This window comes from Carassius auratus, chromosome 46 (genome assembly GCF_003368295.1).
Source record: "Carassius auratus strain Wakin chromosome 46, ASM336829v1, whole genome shotgun sequence".
NCBI classification, from domain to species: domain Eukaryota; kingdom Metazoa; phylum Chordata; class Actinopteri; order Cypriniformes; family Cyprinidae; genus Carassius; species Carassius auratus.
In genome coordinates, this window is record NC_039288.1 from 11,113,279 (window position 1) to 11,140,541 (window position 27,263).

The 27,263-nt window shown below is 37.3% G+C and overlaps 2 protein-coding genes across 2 annotated transcripts; one reads left to right on the forward strand and one right to left on the reverse strand.

Moving 5' to 3' along the window:
- Positions 1-361: 361 nt before the first annotated feature.
- LOC113064175 (casein kinase I-like) lies at positions 362-15,301 on the reverse strand. Its single transcript, XM_026234791.1, has 10 exons — positions 15,226-15,301; positions 11,771-11,881; positions 11,472-11,620; positions 11,148-11,376; positions 10,193-10,363; positions 9,935-10,083; positions 4,370-4,538; positions 4,153-4,295; positions 3,595-3,665; positions 362-1,858 (listed from the first exon to the last, which is right to left on the reverse strand). The coding sequence occupies exons 1-9, from the start codon at positions 15,299-15,301 to the stop codon at positions 3,633-3,635; spliced, it is 1,230 nt and encodes a 409-aa protein (XP_026090576.1). The 3' UTR covers positions 362-1,858; positions 3,595-3,632.
- Positions 15,302-18,222: 2,921 nt separating this feature from the next.
- On the forward strand, positions 18,223-26,800 carry LOC113063740 (complement C1q tumor necrosis factor-related protein 1-like). Its single transcript, XM_026234064.1, has 4 exons — positions 18,223-18,404; positions 25,289-25,431; positions 25,571-25,680; positions 26,250-26,800. Exons 1-4 carry the CDS (start codon positions 18,381-18,383, stop codon positions 26,798-26,800), a joined length of 828 nt encoding a protein of 275 aa, XP_026089849.1. The 5' UTR covers positions 18,223-18,380.
- The last annotated feature ends 463 nt before the right edge of the window (positions 26,801-27,263 follow it).

The window sequence follows — 27,263 nt, forward strand, 5'->3', positions numbered from 1 at the left end:
AAAAGGCAGTAGGATAGTGGGTTAAGCATAGCAGAAAGAAAGATGAAGCGCAATGCATCCTGGAGAATTCCATCATGAGAAATTGACCGCGACACAGAAATAGTGGGTTTCTATACTACCCGAGGTATTGATGGCAGTAACTGATATATGCATGAACTACAGAGCCCTTTGCTTTTTGAGAAAAAAATAAAATAACCTTATTGGTGGATTACCAAAACCAAATTTGTCTATGCACATATGCACAGAATTTAAATATTCACGTTAAATCACATTTGCAGATGACAGCAGAACAAAGCAACTTGCCCAAATAATAATTTACGAATTTAATATTTTAAAGAAAAAGATGCAACCACAAGCAAATACAAGTATTTAATTTATTTACACTGTTTAAAATACACAAATACGGTGGTAATAAATTCTTACAGGACTGACAAATTGGCATGACTTCCACAAAAGTATGTGGAGCCCAAAATAGCCATGGGCTTCAAAATGGGGGAGAATCAGATGAAAGATTTCACCCAGGAAGTTGCCAATGTCCCCTTACAGAAGACAGGGGAACAAGATGACAAGCCAGCTTTCAAGGTGCATTAGAAAAGCCACATCAGTGCTGGAATATTTCATAAAATGGGAAAAATTACTAAATATTAGAGCAAGACTTTGATTCGTTTTCATTATTTCAACCTTTGCAGACACAAGCGATATCTCTAACAAATGGTTTTTCACTTCCAAAACACCATCTGAACCATCAGAACAAAAACTTGCAGAAAAGTAAAACCAACCTTTTCAAGAGACCCATCATATAGAATTTCTAAGCATGATCCCCATTCATGAATCAAAACAACATCCTCAAGAGTCAACGTTCATGCTCAATGAATGAAACCCCCAAAGTCTGGCACTTCATTGTTGTGGCTTTATGAAAGTTTTGATAAAAATAACTGGTGATGGCTTTCAGACTGAAACCATCTGCTGTCATTTCATAGTCTTTCTAAAGAATGGCATGGAAACATTTACACGATTATTTTACAGTTATTTCACAGCTTAGAAACAGACACAATAATAAGGGCGGCAGTATTGTACAGTTAAAGAGATCAATATAGTAGACAAACAGGTGAAGTTCACAGGGTCCCACTGTGAGGACGTGTACGAGTGAAAAACACGCTGTGGAGTCATTTTGCCGTGAGTGATGTACGTATGCTGGGATTTTGGCCCCTTGTGGTCCATCCACTCTATACCAGCAGCTTCACTGTGGGAAAGGAACCTCACCAGCAACAGAGGGCTATTAAAATGTTTATTAAAAAATAAATACAGTGAGTAAATATATTTTTTTTTAAAGTGAACCCATAAGGCCATCAGACAGACTTATCTGCTGCCCAGGTTAAAATACAAAAGAGAAATCGGTACACAGGAACAAAAAGACCCATTTAAACCACACAGACGATACATTAGCCTCAATCACGAGGAGCCTGAACCAGAGAAAGTTGTGCAGCACAGAATGTGTATGAGTGGAACTGTGAAGGAAGGAAGCAGGAGATGACAATGGTGTGGCTGGCTGATCCAGTCTCTGATTGGTCAACCAACTGGTGTGAATACGCACCAGGCTGTAGCTCTCATGTCCACGAGAACATTTAAAGAGTGTGGGAGAGAAAATATGAGAACATGAGAGAGAAGAAGAGGAGAGAGCGCCTGTGAGCGAAGAGGTCAGGTTGGTTCTACACCATTTTGGTTTGGTCAATAGAAGAAAGAGACTGACGCCTGATCTATTAGCTGATGGTGGAGAGCTGTCAATCAGCCATGTGTAGTTAGGTTGCCCATCCTGCTCCATATTGCAAAGTGGAGGCTTCTGGGACATGGAGACAATCTGTAAACAGCAACAAGATACAGAGACATTTAATAACAATTGTCACAAACCAAAAAAGTATTTTTAAAAGGTTCTTTATGAACAATGCCTTTTATATCAGCAAGATGAAACTCACAAAAATGCAAGGGTCATATTTTAAATAAAAATTAGGAGGACAATTATATAAAACATTTAATATAAGTAATCAAATGCGTGTGTTTATGGTATTCTACACATTTATTGTGCACCTACAAATACAGTGAAATGTACATTTTAGTCAGAATTATTGCACTCCTATTTTATTGTGCGCTGTCTGTTTAGCTCACAAGCACGTGGTGGCGCTTATTCACTAAACACTGTGAAGTTTAGTGGAGGATTACATGCAGAAGGCTAATGCACTCCTGGCAGCAAAATAAAAATATTTCCATGACTTTCCATCATTTACAGACGAAGGATACACCTGTGAAATGCACCACATCTCAAATGCATAAACCGTGTCAAAAGTATCGGACAGCAAATGTATCCATTAGAGCAGCGGTTCTCAATTCCAGTCCTCGCGCCCCACTGTTCTGCATATTTTGCACGTCTCTCTTTTTGTGACATCATATACCTCTGTAAATAAATAATTTTAAATTCACACTTCAATGCACTTTGATTGGAACATATACGTTCGCTTCGAACTGGAATTATGGTGGAATATCCTGTGAAGTCCTCTTCGCAGGGCACTCTCGTTCGGATAGAACAAACGTCTGAAGTGCTAAGAGAAACATACAAAATGTGCAAAGCAGTGGGGCGCAAGGACTGGAATTGAGAACGGCTGCATTTGAGCATCGGTGTTCTCCGCTGTTTTTCAGATGAGCTCGTATCAAACTACTGTATATTGATATAAACCGCACTGCCTCATACTATATTGTTTATGAAAACAATATATCGATAGATCGTACAAACCCAATATTCTTCCTTCTGACTAAAAGAAGACAATGCAGAGACAACAATAAGGTAAATAAATGACAACTGTTACTATCAACATGCAATATTGTCAACAAAAAAAAGAGCGCGAGAGAGAGAGAGAGAGAGGAAATGTAACGTCTCTACTACGCAAGCTTTCATGTTTGTTGATGCCAGATATCAAGAGTTCAAATTGCCAGATCAGAGCTTCTCTGTTAAAAGGATTAATTTTCTGCCCGTTGCTTTACTTAATTTTTGCAATTTGGCAAGCATACTCATGCGCTTGAAGATTAGCCATCTCCCATGTGAGAGATTCTCCCTAAATGAAAGTGTCATTCTGCCTGTCTGTGTTTTCATTTTTTTTTTTTTTTATCATTTTAACCATTATGCAGTTTAAACATTATACATCATGAAAATATGACCAAGTTTTCATTGACTAAAACTAGACTAAAAGTCTCTGACATATACTGTAGTCAACTAAAACTTGACTAAACAAAAACAAGACAAGGTTGACTTAATATGACAATTAAAATGTATTTGACACAGGACGAAGACTAAATGAAAAAATGAAAAAAAATATTTTTTACTTGGTAAAAAAAAAAATCCATCATAATTTTGACTTTTTTCAACATTTAAAATAACTTTTTCTTAAGAAACAAATCAGCACATTGCAAAGACTTCTGAAGAATATGACACTGAAGACTGGAACCCCCAACATTTTTATTTTAGTATATGACCATTGACAAGTTTCACCCAGTTGGTAGAAAACACAAAGCAGTGTACATCTAACACAAGCTGCTCAAACTCACCTGGTGCACCTGCCTTCACACAAGGATATGACGATCAACTACTTGCCGTGGTGTTCGAAGGGAATGCTATTCTGGGGTGAAGAGAGAGAACATTACAGCCTTCCACCCCCACAACACACTACTCACACCAACCCATAGTCATACCGTGCCTACTGTCCATCATATTGAGAGAATACAAGCTGCTGAAATGACTTTCCCCAGAAACACAAACGTTAGGTCAACAGCTTCCTAGAATAGGCTTTTCAAGCTCAAATGTCACCAGTCAGAATCTCTAATAGAGATCACGAGAATCAAAAGGTCAATTACTGCAAACAATAAAAGATGTACTAACATTTCATCAGATATTTATTTCTGTGAACATTTTGTGTGTGTAGAAATAAGAGTTCCTAGTGTAACCATTCAAAGCCAGAGGAAATTAACTGTTTGTTCTGCCAAAGTTAAATCTCTTATCAGTAAACAAACATCAAAACAGATCATTCAGATAACGACTGGCTACTTTTATAACAGGGTTCATTACTGCTCTGCTGAAGGCTTGGATGAGCAGGGTCTGCCTTATACCTGTGATGTGGACATGCGGGAAGTATCTTGTCGCCCCGTCAGGTCTGAGGACGACACGTTCACTGGGGCGCCACGATGAAGCCGCATGCTGACCTTACGCTCGCGCTCCATGCCAGTGACCGGTCTCGGTGAGGATGTGTTCGCTGTGAGATGAGATGACTCCTTACAGTGTTTCAAGTACTTGGGAAGTGGGAGAGGCAAGCGAAAGACTGTTTACCTGTGTGAGAGGTGGGTGTGAGGGGGGTGGGAGGAGCTCCGTCCTGTGTGGGGCGGGGTCTGCCTGAGGCTGCTGGGATCCCTCGAGCTGCAGGATTCCTGCTGTGCCTCATCCGCTCGTCTCGCTCTCTCCTCTCACGTTCTGCCTCCTCTGCGGTACGGTTGGCACCCTGAGAGAGGGTAAATGCAACATTAGACACAGAAACAAACAGTGCTACATGAAGTGCACAGAAGACATAATGGATTCCAATGCTCTAGTAAATATTCCATTCCACAAAAAAATAAAAACAAAAAACCTCTACATACCTCACAAATACAAAAAGAATATATATCAGCACTGAATTAAGTACACAAACATTCATAATTTTGTGGTCAGCAAGATTTGTTTTAAAGAAAATATTTTACTCCGCAAGGATGCATGAAATTGATCGAAAATGACAGTAAATATGCTTCTAAATATACAGCATTTATTTCAAATAAAAGCATTTATTCAAAGAAACTGAAAAAAAAAAACACCATAGTTACCAAAAAAGAAAAAAAAGGTAATCTTAAAATGTTGTTTTCAACACTGATAAGAAAAATTACTTCAGCAGGAAAACAGCATATTAGAATGTGAAAAATCTTGTTAATCTGTAGTCTATTGCTAGTCTGGGTTTAAGTGAAGGCTACAGTTTGTCCGGGCACGACAATACCCAAACCTGGACTAGCAAAAGAGAGCAGATTCAGTAGATTTTGATCTTTTGAGCTGGATGACAGGGATGACTGGAAAAGTCCATGTATCGAAGGGGGGACACTTTTTACAGAATGATTTATGAAGGATCACACGACCCTGAATACTGACATGTCATCATAAAAGGTAAGCTAAAAAAAAACATTCAAAAAGAAAAAAAAACATGTGTAGATGGCAATTAAGAATAGATGAAATTCAGGATTACTGCAGTCTAGGGCTGGGCGATAAAACGGTATCAGTATTTAACGACAGTACATTGATAATTTAAGTGTCGTTGCATTTTCATGTTTTTGTTAGACTATCCAGCTGAACCCACAAGATGCGCAGCAGAAATATAGTTCAATGCGGAGAAGATATTGGTTAGGTTAAAACGGAAACCAAGCCATTCACAGAATGCATATTCGGTACATTTTAGAGACGCACAACTAGGTCTCCATCTGGCTCTTTTGTTCATACTTGTTTATGCAATTTACTAAACCATATTTGATCAACAATTTTTTTTTATAGACATCCGTCATTTCAATTAATTGAATAGACAATTTAATGAGGTTAATTTTTTTACACAGTGGCCTCAGGAGACAGGCCAAACGTTTCCTTAACACTTAATCTGCATATGAAATATAAAAAAGGAGATATTTGCTTTACTTTTATTTTGTGTTTGACTTGTTTTAATAAAATGGGTAAATGAAATACAGTGGTTAAATTGAACCCTTTTTTTCTACTGCTCTTAAAGAAATGTTGTAAAAAAAGTTCAATAATTATTGATACAGAATGATATGAAACATAGCGTGATACATTATTAGCTATATTGCATAGCCTTATTGCAGTCAATGTAAATGATCAAGTGAGTAACATGAATACTAGCAAGATAAAGATTAATGTTTAAAAAATGTTTTGCACATATTGATGATTTTGTTATTTGAACTTCACTTTCCATAATTTATAGTAAACAAACAGTTCCAATCCTAGTTTTATAATGTGGTCAGGGTTCCCACACCTTGATTAACTTCAAATTCAAGGACCTTCCCGGTTCAATACCCTCTAATTCAAGGAGAGAGAGGTTACATCGTGTTATCTTGTAAGAAACATTGTTACAGTTTTTGTGTGTCAAACACAACTATGCAAAAATATAAATTTTTGGCCATAATGACACAGATCTGATATTCCATTTGTTGTATTTCTGTTTTGCATAAAACTGAAGAATATTCGGTACATCCCAAAAGAGTTTAGGCTCATGTAACCAGAAGTTTTTCTTGCCTCATGGGATTACATTATCTTAACAAGCAAAGCAATTCAACATCAATTTCTGGATGTGTCTGTGAAACAGAGCTACCGTCCTAGTAGTTTTGTGCATACATGAACCATATTGACCATATTTTAGTTTTCCAAAAAGAGGACAGTGGGTTAGGGCGGGGCATGGTTGGTTGGTGGATAAAGTAGTGCAAAGGCCATATCCCAAATATCAAAACTGAAAATGTAATTTCCATACCTAAAATACATATTTTACAGTCACGGTTATGCATATTGAACATAAACACAGCTAAAAAGCTTCCTACCAGTGGCCCTCCTTCACAAAATTGAACATCTAGCACAGTTTTATCACAGGCAGAATGGTAAATGTTTCAATACAAGCATTTTAGTCAAATGTAATTAAGCAACATTTCCAAACTTTAACCCAAATCAACCCATTCCTAGTTTAAAGCTCCAATATGGAGGAATTGTGTAATAAAATTTCCGAAAATAACTTGCACAGTGTGATATATTTCCTCCAGTTGTGAATTTACAATATCTCAAAAGTCTCCAAAGATTTTTTATTTCAGAGAAATTCCGATTTTAAATAACTGGCCGTCCCGGAAAAGAAATGTCGCCTCTCAGTGACGCAATGTCCGTTCTATACTTTGTTTCCGGTGTAGACCATGTGATGTTCCACCACACCGGCATATCATATAGTCAAATGCGGAAGTGGTGGTTATGTTATGCGGCCTCGCGTATGGTTTGGTTGTCGTTGTTATGGATCACGATTACTCTTTGGCGAGTATTGAAGTGCCAGTAAAACATAAGCGTCCATATTCGGATACACGCAGACTGTGTGACAAACGGAGGAATAAAACCAGGATAAATATCAGCCAGGCATTTACAAGATGGAGAGAGCTGTGCGAAAATCTTGGACTTGACAGAGACTCTGCTTTCGCGAGTGTATTGATAGACAGGTAAGTTAAGCAAATCAATTATTTATTTTGTTATTGTACAAGTAGAGCTGCACGATTAATCGTTAAAAGATCGCGATCTCGATTCAGACACCCTCTCGATCTCATTTCTAAAAGACAACGATTCCCCGAGTCTGTTAAACCTTTGACAAAGTCTTACCGGATCATTCAAATCCGTGCGCGCACTGCCGCTGACACAGAGAGAGCTCTTACCATGTTTGGTTAAGAAACAGCTTCACAAACAGTCTTTTCAACTACACAGTATTATATCTGTCTTACAGTCATTTATATTATCACAGAAATACTGGGATAAAGTTTATAGTTTAAATATAAACATTGATGTCTATATGGCAGTGATCAAAATAGAACAAATCCCCTTTTGAAAGTACTGCGCTTTAAATAATGTTTGTGTCGATTGCATTGTTTCACCAATAGGTGGCGACAAGTGTCTTAATTTATTTGTCAATGAATTAATTTTTCATTCAAGAGAATCGTTCAAAAACGCTGATTCATCCAGAAATGAAACAAGTGTAGTAGGTTTATGAGTGAGTCGTTGAATCAGTGATCTAAACAACTTTTTCATCATTCTAATATTAAAAAAACTGGGGTTTTAAATATATTATATATACACTACCAGCCAAAAGTTTTTGAACCATAAGATGTGTAATGTTTTTTTAAAGTCTCTTCTGCTCACCAAACTATATTTATCTGATCCAAAGTACAGCAAAAACAGTAAAGTTTTGAAATATTTACCATTTAAAATAACTGCTTTCACTTGAATGTATTTTAAAATGTAATTTATTTCTGTGGTGTGCAGCTGTATTTTCAGCATCATTACTCTAGTCTTCAGTGTCACATGATCTTCAGAAATCATTCTAATATGCTGTTTTGCCGTTCAAAAAAAAACATTATTATTATTATTATTATTATGTTGAAAACAGATGAGTAGATTTTTTTCAGGTTTCTTTGATAGAAAGTTCAGAAGAACAATAATTGTGTGTAATAGAAATATTTTGTTATAAATGTCTTTGTCACACTTGATCAATTTAAAGAATCCTTGCAAAATAAAATAATTAATTTATATACTTGTGATAATGATAATGTTAATAGTAATAATAATAAAGAATCGTAGGAGAATCGTGATCTCTATATGAAATCAAAAAATCGTGATTCTCAATTTATCCAGAATCGTGCAGCCCTATGTACAAGTAACGTAATAGTTACAGTAAAGATGATTTTAATAGATATGAATTACACCACATGCCTGTACATTCTGTCACTGTAGCATTTTTTTTTTATCAATAACGTTACCTGTGAGAAAATAACATAACGTGGCAAATGGACTGTTTCAGTTTCAATAATAGCACTTATAAACAAAGTTATATTGCTCTTTGTACTAAGGTAAGGATTTTTATCACGTGTGGTGACCGAGATTTTGGCAGTACAATTAAATACAATCGGATATGTGTTGTTAAAAATATATTTAGTCATTACTTGCAAATGTTCGTTCAAATTTACTTTTAGAACGATTGGTTTGAGCACGTTAAACAACACGGCATTAACCATAAACACGTAACACTGCACAACATTAACCCAACAAATCATTTAACAAATAGCTGTAAGTTGTAAAGGGATAATATATGTCTCCTTGTTAGTGCGTCCGCCTCCCATGCCGAAGACCCGGGTTCGAGCCCCACTCAGAGCGAGTTCAAGTAACGTCAGAGAGGACCCGGGAGAGATGGGTATTACATAAAATAATACGATCAGATATACAGGTAATACAAAAACGAATAAATTACCTCATCCGTGTTCATGATTCGTTTATCCAATTTAGATACATTGCTATGGTGAAAACGCATTAAAAACGACATCTCCCATCGTCACCTGCTTCATAGCGTCATCAAGCTTCGCCTTTGTTATTGTTTAAAATGCGCCCTCTTGTGATCAATTACAAAAATCCCATATTGCAGCTTTAAAAGTAGCCAAAGAAAAAAAGAAAAGCGGACTTAGCAACCCTGTATTCAACACGAGCCACAGGAGTCAGATTTGACTGATCAGCAGGCAATAATGGTCAGAAACTCAGTGGGAGCGGGATTAAGAAAACAGTCCCTCGCAGCGCTCTTATACAAAAACACACTGGCGACTGTAGAAAGCCAAAGCCGAATTCCCAACATTTTGGACTATTCAGATTTTTTTTTTGATCCAAAAACACTTAACACGTAAATGCAAGCAAGTTAGTATGCATAGGCCACATAATGTTGGTGAAATAACACATTAGTGGACCAGAGGGAGTAATATGGAATTTCTTCCAGAAACTTCTTGCACAAAATAAATCCAAGCACTTTCAAGGACCTGTATCAATGTATGTTTATATCCTTGACATTTTTTTTTTCAGATTCACAAACTTCCCAGGATTTCAAGGTCCCGTGGGAACCCTGTGTAGTGTACTATTTAAAAACTCAGAAATCCAACCACCATCTACAAACAAAATGTTGTAACCCATGCACAATAAAACGTACATGACCAATGAATAACAATGCAAGTCTGAAACATCAATATTGAACAATTGAAACTTGCGTTGCTTGTTATATTTTATCACACTCTTAAGACCATCCAGACATGTACTTACAAATTTGAGCATGTTCCAATCAAACACGTAGTCATAGGAGAATCCCTGTCTGTGGAACAGATTCCTGAAGAGTTGCCTCAAGTACGAGTAGTCTGGCTTGTCATCAAATCGCAGTGATCGGCAGAAGTTGAGGTACGTAGCAAATTCAGCTGTGGGACAGAAAACAAGCAGCCGTATTACAATCCAGGTTTTTAGGCATAATTTCTAAGATAAAATCTGATTAACATAGTCAGAAATTACACAAGCCTTTGGACATACATGGGTAGCCCTTGCAGAGAACTTCAATGGGGGTGGACATCTTCTTTTCACTGATACGCTCATACTTCTGTCTTTTGGTGGCGGCTTTCAGTCCCTGCCAAGGGAGCGAGCCCAAGTTGAAGTACATCAGTACATAACCGAGAGACTCCAGGTCATCCCGCCGAGACTGCTCTGTAGAGATATGCACACAGAATTATAGGCATGCACAGAGCATGAAAGAATGACTACTACTGCATGATTCATGAATGAGCATTCATATTGCTGCAGACACATGCACACAAATCAATCTCTTCTGGGAAATGCTAAAAATACACATACATCCACTTGAGCATGAGCTCACAGTGATGTCATACAGAGCCGACAGAGAAATGGGGAAGAAAAATCAATCTGAAAATGTTGTCAAATGATCAGTAAGCGCTGCCAGAGCTAGGGCTGGATAATTATCATATTTTGTGATCGTGAGTAATGCTTCTTTTAATTAAGAAAAATTATCTGTGATTTGGCCCCTTGTTATATACCCTGAAGGTTTTTTTGTCCATTTGACATTTGCATTCTTACATTGGTAACAAGCCTCCACCTGCTTTCATGCTTTTTGTTTAAATGAACATTTTCTGCTCAGTGTAATACTTTCTGCATGCACTATCTTTGAGGAAAAAATACTAATGATTTAAATTTATAGCATAAAGAAAGTGTTAATTTATAAGATAGGCTAGATATAATAAATCAGGAAACAAGAGGAAGTAAACTAAACCATGCAAATGAGTTGATGTTCACCTAATATTACTTAAATGCAAAAACAATAACTATGATTACACACTGAGCAAAATAATCATTACGATCAGTTTGACCATTATCATGCAGTTAGATTACTATGGCAAGAAATCTGGGTCACAAACACAAATATACATGCCACAGTCAAATTAACAAGCTAACTGGAAAGAATCTGTGTTTTTACCAATGCCAAGATGTGTGTTGATGGATGCGTAACGCGCAGTGCCCGTCAGGTTCTTGTTCTCGCGATAGGGTATGTGCTGGTGTGTTCGTGCATCACGGTATTTCTTGGCCAGGCCAAAGTCAATTATGTAGACCAGGTTGCCTTTCTTTCCCAAGCCCATCAGAAAGTTATCAGGCTTCACGTCTCTGTGAATGAAGTTCTTGGAGTGGATGTACTCGATGCGGCTAATCTAACGAATAAAAGGTTTACAAAAAACATTTTTAAATAAGTTATATTTCTGCAGAAAACTACTTTTTTTGTTGTCAACATAATTTAGTATAATACCATCTGATCAGCCAACAGCAGGACGGTCTTCAGGCTGAACTTCCGAGAGCAGAAATTGAAGAGATCCTCCAGACTGGGGCCGAGCAACTCCATCACCATCACATTATAATCTCCTTCTGCACCACACCACTTTATAGTAGGAATACCAACTGCAGAAGCAACACACAAAACACCTAAATACACAGCATGAAAACCAATAGATGCTCGTTGCCAAGTATGGATCATTTTATTAATTACACTGATTTATTGAACCCCTCAACCCCTTATTTACATATCAATCAAAACCCCTTTCTTTTTACCTCCACCCTGCATCATCTTATAAATCTTGCTCTCGATGTGGAGCTGTGGGTGCTTTGTCTTCACACATTCCAGTTTGATGGCCACTTCCTCTGCAACTGAAATGTCTGTGCCTGGGGCAGAGAGAGAAACAGAGAAGGAACGGAGCTATTAAAACTGTGAATGGGGTCAGAACACAGCCTGAATCTGAAACAAGCTGACATGACTGTAGATCATAATTAATTTACCTTTATAGTTTGTGCATACACTACTGTTCAAAAGTTTGATCAATTTAATGCGTCCCTGCTGAATAAAAGCATTAATTTCTTTTAGCAAATTCAGTCATTATTCAAGAGACCTTATTGGCCCAATCAAACACAGAATGATAAATATATTGTTCACATCAGAAGATTATATTGTCTTGTTTATTCTAAGTGCACACTCGTTTGCAGCTTTAAATTCTCTAGGTTCTTATAGCAGGATTGATTTTGATTGGCTGTCAATGTTTTAATCATTCATCAGCTGGAAAAAATTGTTCTGAAAGTGATTCCAACCATATTGTTTCTCTGTGACTTTATTGTCATAACTGTGGTGTGGAATAGAGCCCAACCGATATATCATTTAGCCGATATTATCGGCCGATGTGAGCACGTCGCTTAAATATCAGTATTAGTGCTGAAACGATTAGTCAACAATATCGACAATGTCGACAATAAAAAAAATTTGAAAAAAATATTTGTTTGAGTATTCGTTTTATTTAATTTGACCTAATTTAGAGCCTGCAATAATGCGGTTTGACCAGTGTGGCGCTGTAGCGCAAGACTGTAATTCAGCCCTCCTTGATGCAATTCAAGAGAAGAGATACAGCACTCGCTCAGCGCAGTTTTAGAGAAACACACCCGAGCCAAACCGAATGAAAATATATGACGCGCGATTTCCTCTCAATAATGAAATAAACAACAACAAAATCACAGCAGTGTGAAAGCAGCAGTTAAAATGCATCTTATTACACCGATATGGATGTTTGCACGAGCTCAGTAAAGCCTTCACGTCTATAGTATTTTATGCAATACCTTAAATCAAGCAGCTTTACGGTATTAAACATTATTATTAAATATATGATTAAAGTGATAGTTTGGTTTGCAGAGATCAAAGTTTAATCTAGCTCAGGACTGTTGATTATCATAACCCAGTAAGGTGATTTAAGAGACTACCAGTCAAAAGTTTTTGAATATGGTAACGTTAAGATTTGTAATGTTTAAGAAGTCTCTTCTGCTCACCAAGCCCACACATAAAAAATATCAGCCGATATATTGGTATTGCTCTATTTTTACTCCCTTTATATCGGTATTGGGCCCTTAAAAAAACTAATTAGTCGGACTCTAGTCAGTAACACAAGATTACATTTAGATCAAACAAGAAAGACATTCAAATGGGGATTTGAATCTAAGCCAATGAACAATGTGAACAACGTCAACAACATGGTTATGCGAGAGCTCACCAGAAAAAAATAAAATAATAATAATTCCAACAGCTTACTCTTTATGGGGCCCTCTTTATTAAAAGGATGTTAAACTGCTGATAAGGTGTTCAATGCAAACTGCAGCCTGATAGCTAAATGAGATCTCCATTTTTGGCTTTGAAAAATGAAAGGAAGTTACAGGTGTCACTTCCAGTCCAAACCTACAAACATTATCATAAACATCATTAATCCAAACACTCTGAGGTTACATACAAGCTGATGGAAAGGAACCATAATGCCATGTGATGCAAACATTACAGAATCCCGAGAAAAAGGGAGATGTGCTGCATTTAAGCCGACTGTCGGATGATTTGTACGGCCAGTAAGCGGTGTAACACAATATAACTAGTCCAATCAGGTTGGGTTTGATTTTCTGAGCCTCTAATGCCAATGACATGGCAGATGATTTGAATGCAATTCAGACAAATTAATGTACTGTAGTTCTTTCAGTAGCACTGCACTGCCTCTGATCACACCTGACATTTACGCATTAATCAACTTGGCCTAATTGATGTACCAAAGAGTGGGTGCAGTTATGAAACAACTGTGCAGATGGAGTTTACAATCTCACCACACCCACCAACCTTTTTCTCACACACAGACAGACTGAAACAATCCCATCTCAGCCAGAAAGCTTCAGGATAAAGGTCTCCCCACACTTTAACACCATGATGAACAAAGTCCCCTTGCAAAAATTGCTTCTCTATCAAAGTAAAACCAGGCTGATTGTGTTTGAGCCTGGTGTTTGGAGGAGCTTTGATCAAGTTTTGTTGACATTTTGTTGTCAAGTTTCAATCCATGTGAGAGGAACCCTGTTAATGAGGAGACCACAGCGAGAAGAATTAAGGCGAGCAGCAACAAAATGTCCTTTAATGCCTATTGAATAAGAGATGAATGACACCTTTTACTCTACACAAGTATATTTAATCACAGGCTTGAGTCGAAAATGAAATGCTAAGGTGGTTAAGAGTACTAATAGTAGTAATGGTAGACTCCGAACTAATTAAAAAGCCTGTTATCAACTTGCTATGCCTGTTAAGAGGGTAAAAGAAAAACAATGACCTACTTTGGTGCTCTGTATTGCAACACAACACAATAGCTCTCTAGATAGTCATCAATGCAATCTCTAAATGTTCACCTTAGATACTCAAATGATCAACAACATCCTGGTGTGAAACTGATGCTCTCAACAATGAAGCCATCTAGCATGAAAATAAAGGGTTCCTCTGGTTTCTGACTGTGTTGCTTCACTACAGCATCATCAATCAAAATTGTTTCCCCAAAATGCACCATGAACCTGTGATCTGGAAAATGAGTCTGCATGAATCATGAGCTCTAACAGTATGATCTGACTTATAATAGACTGCAAAAGCATTAGCCAGGCTTGGTTGGATGTCCGTCAAAGGCTGATTCAACCTGTCAGGCTTGGCCTTTTGGGTGGTTCAGTTAAACCTGTATGGACTGGTAAGATTCACACAGAGTTATACACAAGGGGGATGACCTGTTAGGAAACTTACATTCACAGGTTCAGTGAAATTACACCTCAATTTAAAGCAAGTGGTGTATTATATTCGAAGTCACTGACATGTGTGTCTAATATCAAAAGCACATACTTTGATGGTCTTGATGAGATCCTGGAGTGTTTTTAAACCACTAACTTATATGAGCTTATTCGAAACGTGATGTAAAGTTTATATACTCTGCCACATCAATAAACCACTTGTGGTCTGAAATACATTGTTGTCATGGTTATAAAACATTTTTTTAAATATATATAAATGCCCAAAGGACTGAGAAACGGACCTAATAAGCAGACTATAACGAGTCAATCTTATGACAAAACGCCACTGACAGTTACTGTTGACAGATATATGAAACACAACCGCTTGTTAATCGTGTTATATTATTGACAGCTTTATGACAAGAGTGTATACGTGTGTTTAAGTTTATACTTACCCAGATAAATGTCTCCAAATGATCCACTTCCAATTTTTCTACCCAGTCTGTATCTGTTTCCAACTCGTAGCTCCATCGCTGTGTTTACTGGTTTCTCTCGAACGAGTCACTCGATTGTATTTCAGCTAATTTCTATTAAACCAGATTCTGTCGGCCTTTAAATATGGGTCTACGCTAATATTTTTACGCGTTATTTAACTGCTACGATCCTATTTATCTTTACGCGACCCCAACCCCCCGAATCCCTGAGGAGAATTCGGATTCTTCCGACGGAGTTCACTTTTCACCATTCCTTATCTGATCTATAAAAGTCCGAAATGTCACAATATTGTGCTCAGCCGAAAGCTTAGAGTCTGTAGATTATGCTCTTGTCGGTTTGGTCACCATTTTCCCCGAGAATAAAGAAGATGGAGGTGGATTTTAAGAGCGGACCACCGTCGCAAAAGCTAGTCACAGGCCTCGTATCTCCTGTGGTGAACGCGAACGTAGCGCCGTGACGTCACCTACCCTTGGCAACGCCTCGCTCGCCACGGTCACGTGGGAGAAACGCTGGATGGGTTTCTTTAGGTCAGTCTCATGAACTGTCTCGAACACCAATTAATTTATTATGGACATCTTTTTGTTCGTCCTAGATAGATCTTATTCAGTGATGTGCATTAGCCAGATGAACTAACAAGTATTTATTCTGTCACATTTATGCATTTGGCATACAGTATTAACTGGATAGACAGTAGTTTCCATTTATTAGTGTGTATTCCAATTTTTCAACGTACATTTAACATTTTACAAAAGTTATAGATACTATTCGACTACTGATGTTAAATAATAAGAAAACTAAATGCTAGTAACATGACTATAAATAGAAATGATAACAAGAAATATAATATATTCAAATAATATAGAAAACTGACATTTATTTTCGCATACTTCGGTCCAACAACAGACCTACAGTTTCAGATCGTAAATGCTTTGGAAAAACACTAGGCTTAAAATCTTAAGACAATGCGTCATCTCTGTAAGACGTGCTCCATATGTTTTGCTCTTATGGCTGCCCAGCTGACTGTCCACTGACCGAGGGAGCCGCTGTGAGACAAGTACTTCCTAATAATTAAGGCAGTGGGGCGGTAGTGGAACAGTAACATTTTGTACCCTCTCATGTGTTCACATGGTCCTGGTCACGCCCACCCGCTCGCTGATTGGCGGACGCTCTTTCGCTTGGTCACACAGGATCCAATCAGGACACAGTCACATGGCTGTAATGTTTTCCTGCAGATTGCGTAACAGTCTTGCACGTGTTCTTCAATGCTCATCTCGGAGTAACTCAGAAACCCGTGCAGGAAAAAAATAAATAAATAAATAAATATGTATAAATCATTTTTAGATTAACAGTCTACTTTAAATTAATGTGACCTCTCCTGTTTACTATATATATATATATATATATATATATATATGAATTTATCACACTTCCAATGTAATAAAAGCCATATTCTTTCTTTATTATCACTGTTTTACACATAATGTGTATAAATGGGTGTATGGTTATTATGTAGTGACCAGAAAAATAATAAGTAAAAAACCATTTAATAATCTTAATCTAATATAGCAGCAACTCTACACATCATTATTAAATGATCATGGTCAGAAATGTTTTTGTTTGCAATACGATTTATTTGTTTATGAGGACATCTAGTGGTCTTTGATGTGAATAGCAGAAAACAAACGGAGCAGGGGGAACACAGGTCAGTATTGTGCCTTTTTTATTTTATTTTATTTTTTACTTTTTTTGCAAGCTTGATATTTTTCGGTGTGATGTTTAAATATGAAAATACATGAAGGACAATATCTAGATTCACAGTGCTAAGAAAAATCCTCCAAATTATGACCATACAATTTGGAAGTCAGCTATTTCCTCATTCATGTTTACCATTGTACCCATTAGTATGTTCATGAACATAAACATCAGGTCTTTTCTTAGTAACATGTCATGATGAATCAGATGACTTGAAAAAAAAAGCACTTTGCAGAGATTATAAACATGGAAAGCAAGAGTCTGGATCTGATTAACAACGTGTGAACAGCATCCTTTTTTTTCTTGACTGAAAGTTGCTCAGTATAATGGTAGTTGATAAATAGCACTGAACCAACATTAAAAATGATACACAACTAGTTAAAAGTTAGACAAATACTAATGCTGACAAATGTGTCCCTTAATGTTGAAAAACTTTTCTAAAGGTCCAAATGTTGGGGCTTAAATACTTAAAATTACACAAATATGTTTAGACAGATTTAAATTGTTACCTACATGTTTCTGCAAAACTTAAAAAAAAAAAAAATAGTTTTAACAAATAAAATTAACATTAGATAAGGCAAACACACACACACCCACACGTTTTCCCTTCACAGTAGCAAATCAGCCAATCTGGCCAAATTACAGAGATGGTCAGATTATGACTGAGGATTTTGTGTTTTCCTGTATAACTGAATGCCTTGAAACAATGCTCTTTTCCATATGATAAAGCCAACGGCTCTCTTTAGCAACAAAAAGGCCATTTCTTTAGTCCAAAATTTAGCCAAATTATCCTATAATGATGTAATCACTACATTCACTTTTTTTAAAAAACTTATTTATACAGTATGTAGTAAATACTGACCTACAGAGTATAACCACTTATAGTTCAACTTTAACTGGTGATACAGGCATTCTAGAATCTTATCTGAAATGATTGTGTTATTAAAATGCTAATCTGGTTCTCTGGAACTGTCAGCAGCAATTTAACATTTGTCTGAAAGGTCTGGGGACAAGGTGGAACATGATGCCTTACTTCACTGCTCTTTTCTCTCTTCTTTTTATTCTTTCCACAGTCTTGTCCACTTTCCTCTATCCACTTGGTCCACTCTGGCCCATTTTGTAGAAGGTTTCTTTTCTTTTCACTTTGTCCTTTTTTGTTGTTTTCATTTTACCACACCCTCTTAGATGCATCCATGCTCCTCCTTTCCTGCATTTTTTCCCCTGGCTCCTCATGGCATGCTGAGTTTGGGAGTGCAGGAGGGAGATGCCTTACAAACGCTGACAGGCTATAACACTCTCAGAGAGACGGCCCAGTCAACGCAAGCATCCTCAGTGCAGCCCAGCAGAGCTTCTGTGGACCCTCATGTTTGGACCTGCCAAGATAAAGGTAGGAGACACATCAGGATGTTTTAAGTTAGAAATGTACACTAGTACTGAACTACACTTTACTTTTTTGTAAATAGAAGCAGCTTATCTTTGAAAAACAAATTACATGGTTACACATAATGGCAAGTGCAGTGATGTAAATACTTTTGAAGATGCCAAGGAAACTGAATCATAGTGCAAATCAACATGCTTGGACAATAACAGCCAGATTTATGTGTTTTGGACAATCAAATTATTTCACTTTATCTGTTGTTGGTTGCTCACTCACCGAAATGTTTAGGCATATAGTTGTTTTATTTTGAGGTTAGGCAGCATTGTCAAGATTGTAAAGTCAACAATACATTTTAATAGCAGGTGCAAGGCAAAAAGACACAGCAGGGTTAAATGTTATGAAATGAAACAACACTCTGGTGTTTATGTGGTTTTAATATTGCAAAATAATGAATTCAATGTAGGATCTGGGTAGATTTCATGGAGACAAAAGAAAACTTTTTTTATTATTATTATTTATGGAAAGAGTAGCACTGCCACAGGGTGCAGGAACCAAATCTAGGACAGGAATTCTTGAGGCATGCCATCACAAAGCCAAGTTCACATTGCCTCATCTCCTGCAAGTGGGACAGAGTTGAAATATGACACGATTAAGAGCAGTGCTTCACCAGATTGCTTTTAACCACACCAGATATTCCAAACTTCATAACAGAAGTTGTGTAACAGATTTTTCTTGCATAATTTAAAGTATACGGCCCCTCCTAAAATACTAATGGCAGCGAGCAGTGGTTTATCAGGGAATGGTTCACTCCAGTCAGTGACCAGTACATAAAAATCCCACAATATCTATTTTTTTTCCCACTTTCAAATACGTCACGTTGTGGAAGTAAAACAGATTGCAAAAGGTAAGTTGAAGATGAATGTTTTTTCCTCAGTTCAACTAAACCATGAAGGATGTTTAAGTTCAGACAAGGTTCCTTTTATGGGTCAAGGGTGAATCTGGCCTCAGTGTTATGCCACACAGACTTCAAAGTGACCGCACATACTGTTTGAGCTTCGATGTCAGCACCAAACCCACTGGTGCCTATTGCTAGTTTAAAAGAAAATTAATGACATTTCTAAACAATGTTAAGCTTTCTAGAAATTACTATGTAGTGAAGGATTCTGTGCGTGAATTGTTAGGGAAAACTTTTCTTTGTAGAAACGTCCCATAAGGACTCCTAAGCTTGAGTTCAGAAAGCACACTAACATAATAATCTTACAGTTTCAGCAGTATACAGTATGTATAATGTGATAATGTATGATACTACTGTTCAGAAATTTTGTTGTTGCATAATGCATACGGTTTCAAATACTATTTTATTAAAACAGTATGCATCATACAATGTATATTAAGTATTTAGTAAGTGGCAAAATAGTGTTCCATTCCAAATACAGTTAATTACATTCAGCTTGGTATTTGAAGGTATATGTTTATTGTGTTGGATAGCAGCCGAAGATTGTGCTTATAAAGTCAAGGCAATAAGACACTGAAACCATGATTTGTCACTTTAAAATTCAAATCCAGAATACTCCTTCATCATCTTCTTCTTTCAAACATCACCTAGCTAAAATGCCCAAGACCGAACAATCAAAAGGTAGGATCTAGTCTTTGTACATCCCCTTCCCATATAATACAAGGGGTATGACTTGTTGGTACAGGTATGTGATGTTATTCAATACTTTGTTTGCAAAACAACAACATTGTTGAAGTTCACCCCCAGTAGTTGTCTACATTTAAAAAGGGGGGGGAAATAACGCAATGGGACCGTAGAGACTGCTGGAGTATTTCCACAAGTTTAATATGAGCTTGATATTTCTCTCTCTCGCTCTCTCTCTCTCTCTTTCTCTCTGTCTCTCTCTCTCTCTCTCTCTCTCTCTCTCAAAAAAAAAATAGTTTACTCTTTTACACTCAAATTTCCTGAGACCAGCTGTGTTTCAAGTCATTTCTGATTACACTAGAATACGAATGAACTTGAGGAACTAATTGTAAGTTCAGAAGGCAAAGAAGATTGTTGCTTTAAAGCTGCAGTCGCTAACTTTTGACGCTCTAGCGGTTAATAAACAGAACTGCTTGCGTCTTGCGGAAGAACATCGTAGCCGGAACTACTTCTCTCTGTTTATGTCTATGAAGAATCACAAAGGTACTGGGTTACTCCACCGCGGTACCCCCGAAGCAATCTAAAATAGTCTGAATATAAACAGAGATATTTTCTGCAAATGGCAATAGGACCACTGGGAGGAGCCAGAGGAGCTTGATTTTTTCACAGATTATCTGTCTCATATTCTACTGTCAGGACATAATGACAGGTTTAACAAATATGTAAAATCTATATATTTACAAAAGTTACCTACTGCAGCTTTAATAAGATATGTTTACTTTGTTAATACACCATATCAAGTTAACTTTCATACCCTCAGGTTCATTCAACTTCCTCTGAAGAATTTATATTACAAAACAGATGCAAAGAATTGGGAAGACTATGAATGTGAGAACAGCAGCAATGTACAGGAGGAAAGGGTACATGGATTGAACCTGGCCTAAGGGGGCTTCAGCTGTGCATGACTAGAGACAGAAGCACAGAGTATTCAGTATGTGGTCGAAAGTAGGTCACTGGGGTACGCATGGTCACACACCCAAACCCACTAATGTAGACAGTACCTCATTTCTGTAGCCAAAGAGTTCTTATTTACCCCAGTGTTTATCTTCAGCTGCTGACTTCAGACTGGAGAATTTAGAAAAGTGTTACAGTGCACCTGGTGGGCTTCACCTTAAATATGATCCAGAACCAACAAAGTAAAAGGACAAAGAACTGGCCGACTTTTATTGAAGCTGGATTCAGCAGGGTCATTGACCCGAGACCACACAGTTGTTTTCCACTGAGAAAATCCCCCAAAGCCACACCTCACAGATCAGACACGCCACTGCATGCCTGTGGAATTGTGTAGGGATGACAAAAAGCATAGTGCAGATTAGTAAATAGTTATTATGATCTGTCATGATAACACAATGGCTCATTTAACTTTCAGTGGCTGTTTGCGGTTTAGGATGTGGGAAGATGGAAAAACATACATTGTTTCCTTTCATGATGTTTACCAAGTAGTTTATTCTCATGATTATTTAAAAGGGGGAAGGGTGTTATTTCTGGACCACTATAGTGGCACCAAACGGAACTTGAATCTTTTTGCTCTAAACACCATGTTTTTTTTCTTCTTCCAAACTGTAAAATGCAAGTTATTAAATTTTGATTAAAGTTTGAGGAGTCAAGTAAAATGCTTCAATTAAACATTCAAAATACTACCAGCAATGTACATTTATAAAGTAAGTAGGGCCAACTTTGATTTCATGTGACTGAGATACATCATTCATGGTACAGCAAGGCTTCAACGGCCAAATCCGGTTATGGTATATGACTAAAGAAAGCAGTCAAATGTTTATGCATTTGACTCCTGGCTCGCTGTTCATAGTTTCAGCCCTACAGAGGGTTCAGGGACTGAAAAGTAGCAGTTGGATGCTTATGATTTGGAGCATGGTGTTCCCTGTAGAACGGAGAAAAAACACTCTCTGCATATGTAATGCGTTTAAAAAGGTCAGAGTAGATGTTTATTGAGCCAAGAAGACTTGGGCTGAACTGAAGAAGTACTCAGTGATGTGCTGAACACGCAAACATGACCTCAAGACCCCAACATCCGCATGAAGGAGAGGGATTCTCATGCCACAATATCAGACTGTAAACATGGCTGAGCATGAAAATAGGGATAAAAAGGGAAATAATATAAAGCAGTCCTTTTGAACGGATTGACTACCAATTATTTGAAGCCCAAGATACAGGAACCAGTTTATGAAAAAGAAATGTGAAGAAATAGGATAAAAGATAAAATAATCCAATTAACCTTAGGGGGGATGTTTTGATATAATGTCTAGTCCATAATAGCATTCACACTGGGTTGCAAACAGCATATGCCACAATAAAAAAACAGAAAAGAAAAAAAGATGGTCAGATGATACCCAGGTGAACACATCATAAGCTTATGGAGGATTAGAAGTGCACAACCTCAAAGCGCTGCCCTAAAACTGCCTTGAACTTCAGACTGCAGTGAGTGAACTGACCTCTTCTTACATTACATAGATACACACAGAACAGAGGCTTCATCTGAGTGAGTTTATTAAATAGTAAGACGAAGCACGTCATTCCTCATCCTCATGATTAAAAACCCATGCTATCTACATCGAACAAACACTAAACATTATTAAACAATATCAAAGATCACAGACCATGAAACCACAAGCATTTTTATATGCTACTATATGACCTACTGTGCAATTATTTTGTGCATGTAAAAATGTCCTGTAGTGCTGCTACACTGCACAGTTGGACACTACAAATCTAATATGATGACAGCCTGTAATCTAAAGTTGGTATTTCTCTGTTAAATTGTATGTTTTGTACACATATCAAGGTGCTTCTATCCCATAAAATAATCTTTATTTATTTTGTTTATTGTTGATCTTACCATAACTATTCCACACTAAGAAATTGAGTCTACAGTTTATACACATGAAATCTTGATGGTGGAAAAAAGACAACTACTCAGGCCATGGTATAGGGATAGCTGTTTATGATCATAATTACATTCCTTATGGACTAACTGTCACAGTATTTGTAATCTGTTATAAGTAGATGTGTTTTGACTCTCGCCACATTAAGCTTTTGGAACACATGCCTGCCTCGACTGGTGCTTGTATGGGTTGTGAAGTATTTTGGATAGCCGAGCGTTTAGCTGCAGCTACCTCACAAAATATGTGGGCTCTTTTTCAACTTTGTTGCATTTTTTTCCCCCCAGCACATACATTTGATAAAGACAAATTTGCCTGTATGTAATTGTGATTGTTGAAGAGATACATCAAATGTAACAAATCAAACCAGCAAAAACCCTACCTTATTTAACTGAACAGCAGTATTTAACTAAATATTTCAATATGACAATAAAAATAAAAATGCCCCTTCAAAGATTTAAAAGAACTAGCTGAATGAAACCTTTAAATGAATTTAAATCACTTATCAGTGCGCTACATATGAAAAAAAGAACTGTATGAGAAAAACAACATCAAGCATTCACTCTATACTGCTACGTATCTTGTTACCGGAAAAACTACCCACACCAACAGTCTAAGGAAGGACGGAGGAAGAACTGGCCTTAAAATACTTTTTTATTTACATTAAATGTAATACTTATACTGATAATTATTGATCATTATGGTTTGCAAACCCAGTTTCAAATGGGCTGAGCCGTGGTGTTACGTGAAGGAAAAAAGGCCATTTCAGGCCATGTTTTCATGTTTTTTTTAATAACACAGAGAATATCAGTTCACACAAAATGTTGTGTGAACCATTCATTAGTTTTCATTACCTGATTGTTGGTTATAACGGATGGATTTCTACCTAGCTTTGACCTGAAAACAGTTTTTTGTTGCTATCATAAGCCAAACACAAGAGGCTGAATAACAAAGCTGGGGCCTGTACCATGATGGTAACCGAACAAATTCAGAGTTACAGGATAAGTTTTGAGTTGACAAAACCAAACCTCTCCAATCCGGCTCTGTTGGTACCATGATGCTGTTCATCAACTTTCTTTGTCAACTCAGGCTTTGATCCTGAGTTTGTGGAGCACGTGCACATGAATGTGTGACATCACTGGCGAACAGCCAATCACGAGCCTTGCAACAAAAAGCAAGTTTGATTTACTTCTCGTGAGAGACCCAGCGAGATTCAAAACTAAAGGTTAAAGGTTTTGCTAAAGGTTAAGAGACTGAAGAATATGACAAATTTAAACAGGACAAATAAAATAAATAATCTTGCTCTATCAGTGAAGTCACAAGTGAAACTTGTTCTAGTCTCTACCACTATATATTTTCAAATGTATGAACTAAGTTAACATGTAAGGTCAGATTTTTTTTTTTTTTTAAATAGTGCAATCTTTTGATACTACAGCTTATTTATATCACATGATCGGTATACATATATATTTATTTAAAATAAACTATTTATAATAACTGTTTAACTAAAATTGCTTGTGTGTAAAAGATAAATAATAATAATATGAACCACAATAATTATAATTATATAAATCATAAAATGACTGAGTAATTATCATTAAAGCCAGACTTCTATATATATATATATATATATATATATTTTTTAGCATTAGTGACATTTAATTTGGAGCAAGATAAACTGGGGGAATGACTTTGTGTCAGACATGTGTCACTTTTCTCACATCTGATTGGTCCAACTTCAGTTTGAGATCTCTAACCCAGAACATAACCTGCCCTGGAGCAGGTTAGCCGTGGAGTGCAAGTGGAGTGCTAACTATGGCAATGAATGCAGCTAAAAGCCAAGCCACTTACATGGTACCTAAAACCCAGGATTGGTGCAAACTAAACTGAAACTTACCTGGCTAGCCAGCTAATCCAGCTTCATGGTACAGGCCCCTGGTCATTTGCTGATACTGTCATGTTATAACACAGTGTTCCCATTATGACCCTTACCATCCAACAGGGCTACAGATTTATTTATGTGACCTTTGACTTCCTTCATATTAATTGATTATAATGAATTTTATTATTATTGAAATCTATATATATACACTACTGATCAAAAGCTTTTTTTTTTTTTTTTTTTTTAATTGTAATTTATTCCTTTGACAGCAAAGTTGAATTTTCAGCAACATTACTTGAGTCTTCAGTGTTCTTTAGAAATCATTGTAGTATGCCGACCTTTCTTATTACTGACAAACATTTTTTATTGTTATCACCATTTTATTATTATGCCAGTTTTCACATTTTCATCTCAGATGCTGGTGTCGAGCGTGGCACTTCTGATGGTGGTGTTTGCCAAATGGGCTGAGCCGTACGTAGCACAATACCGGGATGCAGACCAAGACACATATGAGCCCAGAGAAAAGCAGAGATCCCCAGAATACTACAGAGATGGCAGGTACTTTCCCTGGCCTGTCTGCCTGCCTGTCTGCCTGTCTGCCTGTCTGCCTGTCTGCCTGCCTGTCTGCCTGTCTGCCTGCCTGTCTGCCTGTCTGCCTGTCTGTCTGTCTGTCTAATATATCCTCTTGTGAATCTAGTGGAACTGAGTGCAGGCGGTGTTGTGACCCTACAGAGGAGGCCCCACAGTATGCCAGTCCATACCCGAAGTACAATATTGTGCCACAGATAAACATCACCATCCTTAAAGGTACAAAATATGTCAAAATCTACTTCAAACTCTTCCAGGCTTTGAAAAAATGGAACTCACATGGTCAATTTCCTCCATTTAAGGGTAACTGTGGTACAAAAGTTTACATCTACAGAACGACTTACATAATCTGCTGACTCACTTTGACTGTATACAGTTGTTTAGGTCAATGTTAGTCTTAGCGAAATATCTCACTGTCTGTGAATGATATAGGTCAGGCTGCTTCTGGGGGCAGGAAAAAGGACATACCACCACAGAAAGTGACTTTATGGGACAAACTGTCACAAACAACAGAAGAAAAATGGCTGTGAGATTAGTGCCATATTCTATACAACACTCCAATCTTCACTTCACACAAACAAGACCATTTGAGAATCATCTTTTTTTTATTATAATAATTTGATGTTTAATTAAACACATTCCAAAGCTTGACCAAAACTTGAAGTTTCAGGAAGCAAGTCATGATAAATCAGACATTAAGAATTCAACGTCCTTTTTAATAATCACAGTAAAAACTTTGAACCAAATTGAACTTTTCATCATTTGCTATTGCATTTCTTCCCTTACAGGGGAGAAGGGAGACACTGGTGAGCGAGGACTTTATGGGAAAACAGGCAAGTCTGGGCAAACCGGACCCCGAGGTCCCTATGGCATAAAGGGAAACAAGGGCAGCGTTGGTGCTCCCGGAGAACCCTGTAAGTCCTACTACGCTGCCTTCTCTGTGGGCCGCAAGAAGGCCCTACACAGTAACGATTACTACCAGACCATGATCTTTGACTCAGAGTTTGTCAACTTGTATGGCCACTTCAACATGTTCACTGGCAAGTTCTTTTGCTATGTCCCCGGCATCTATTTCTTCAGCCTGAATGCGCACACTTGGAACCAAAAGGAAACATACCTGCATGTGATGAAGAACGAACAGGAGATGGCCATCTTGTACGCTCAGCCAAGCGATCGCTCCATCATGCAGAGCCAGAGCCTAATGCTTGAGCTGGAGAGGGATGACCAGGTGTGGATTCGGCTCTATAAGGGCGAAAGAGAGAATGCTGTGTTCAGCGATGACCTTGACACCTACATCACATTTAGTGGTCACCTTATTAAGGCAAAGTCAGAAGGTTAAGCAGAGCCAGTCTATGGACAGCAGGGATTTATGTGACTGTGTCTATTAAATGAGATGCAATTTCTTGTTACTCTTTTTTTAAATATATTTTTAACAGTTTTACATGGTACTTCAGGAGGAACATTGGTTTATATTTATGATCCAATACTGTAATGTCCTTTGTGTCTGACCATCTTTAACTTTGTTACAGAGGCTGGGCTACTTGACAAAAGTGGTATTATAGGTTATTGCGCTAATAACATTTAAAACAATACAAATCTGTATCTATAATCAAAAAATTATTTTAAGACAATATCATATAAATACATATATAAAGACAACAGTATCATAATTTAACAGAGATTTTGCACAATATTTATGTAGGCCTTTTTCATGTGTAGAGATACATCAGCAATCATTTAACAGATTATCATATTATATCTATTATAATATATAGAAATATAAACAGTGTTAAATTGGTGCA

Coding starts and splice junctions, on each gene's coding strand:
- LOC113063740 (XM_026234064.1), top strand. CDS start 18,381: ATGTTTGGACCTGCCAAGATAAAG. Junction 18,405..25,288: donor TTGGACCTGCCAAGATAAAG/GTAGGAGACACA, acceptor TTTTCATCTCAG/ATGCTGGTGTCGAGCGTGGC. Junction 25,681..26,249: donor AAACATCACCATCCTTAAAG/GTACAAAATATG, acceptor CTTCCCTTACAG/GGGAGAAGGGAGACACTGGT.
- LOC113064175 (XM_026234791.1), bottom strand. CDS start 15,301: ATGGAGCTACGAGTTGGAAACAGATACAGACTGGGTAGAAAAATTGGA. Junction 11,882..15,225: donor ATTTGGAGACATTTATCTGG/GTAAGTATAAAC, acceptor TCTCTGCCCCAG/GCACAGACATTTCAGTTGCA. Junction 10,364..11,147: donor CAACACACATCTTGGCATTG/GTAAAAACACAG, acceptor ATATCTCTACAG/AGCAGTCTCGGCGGGATGAC.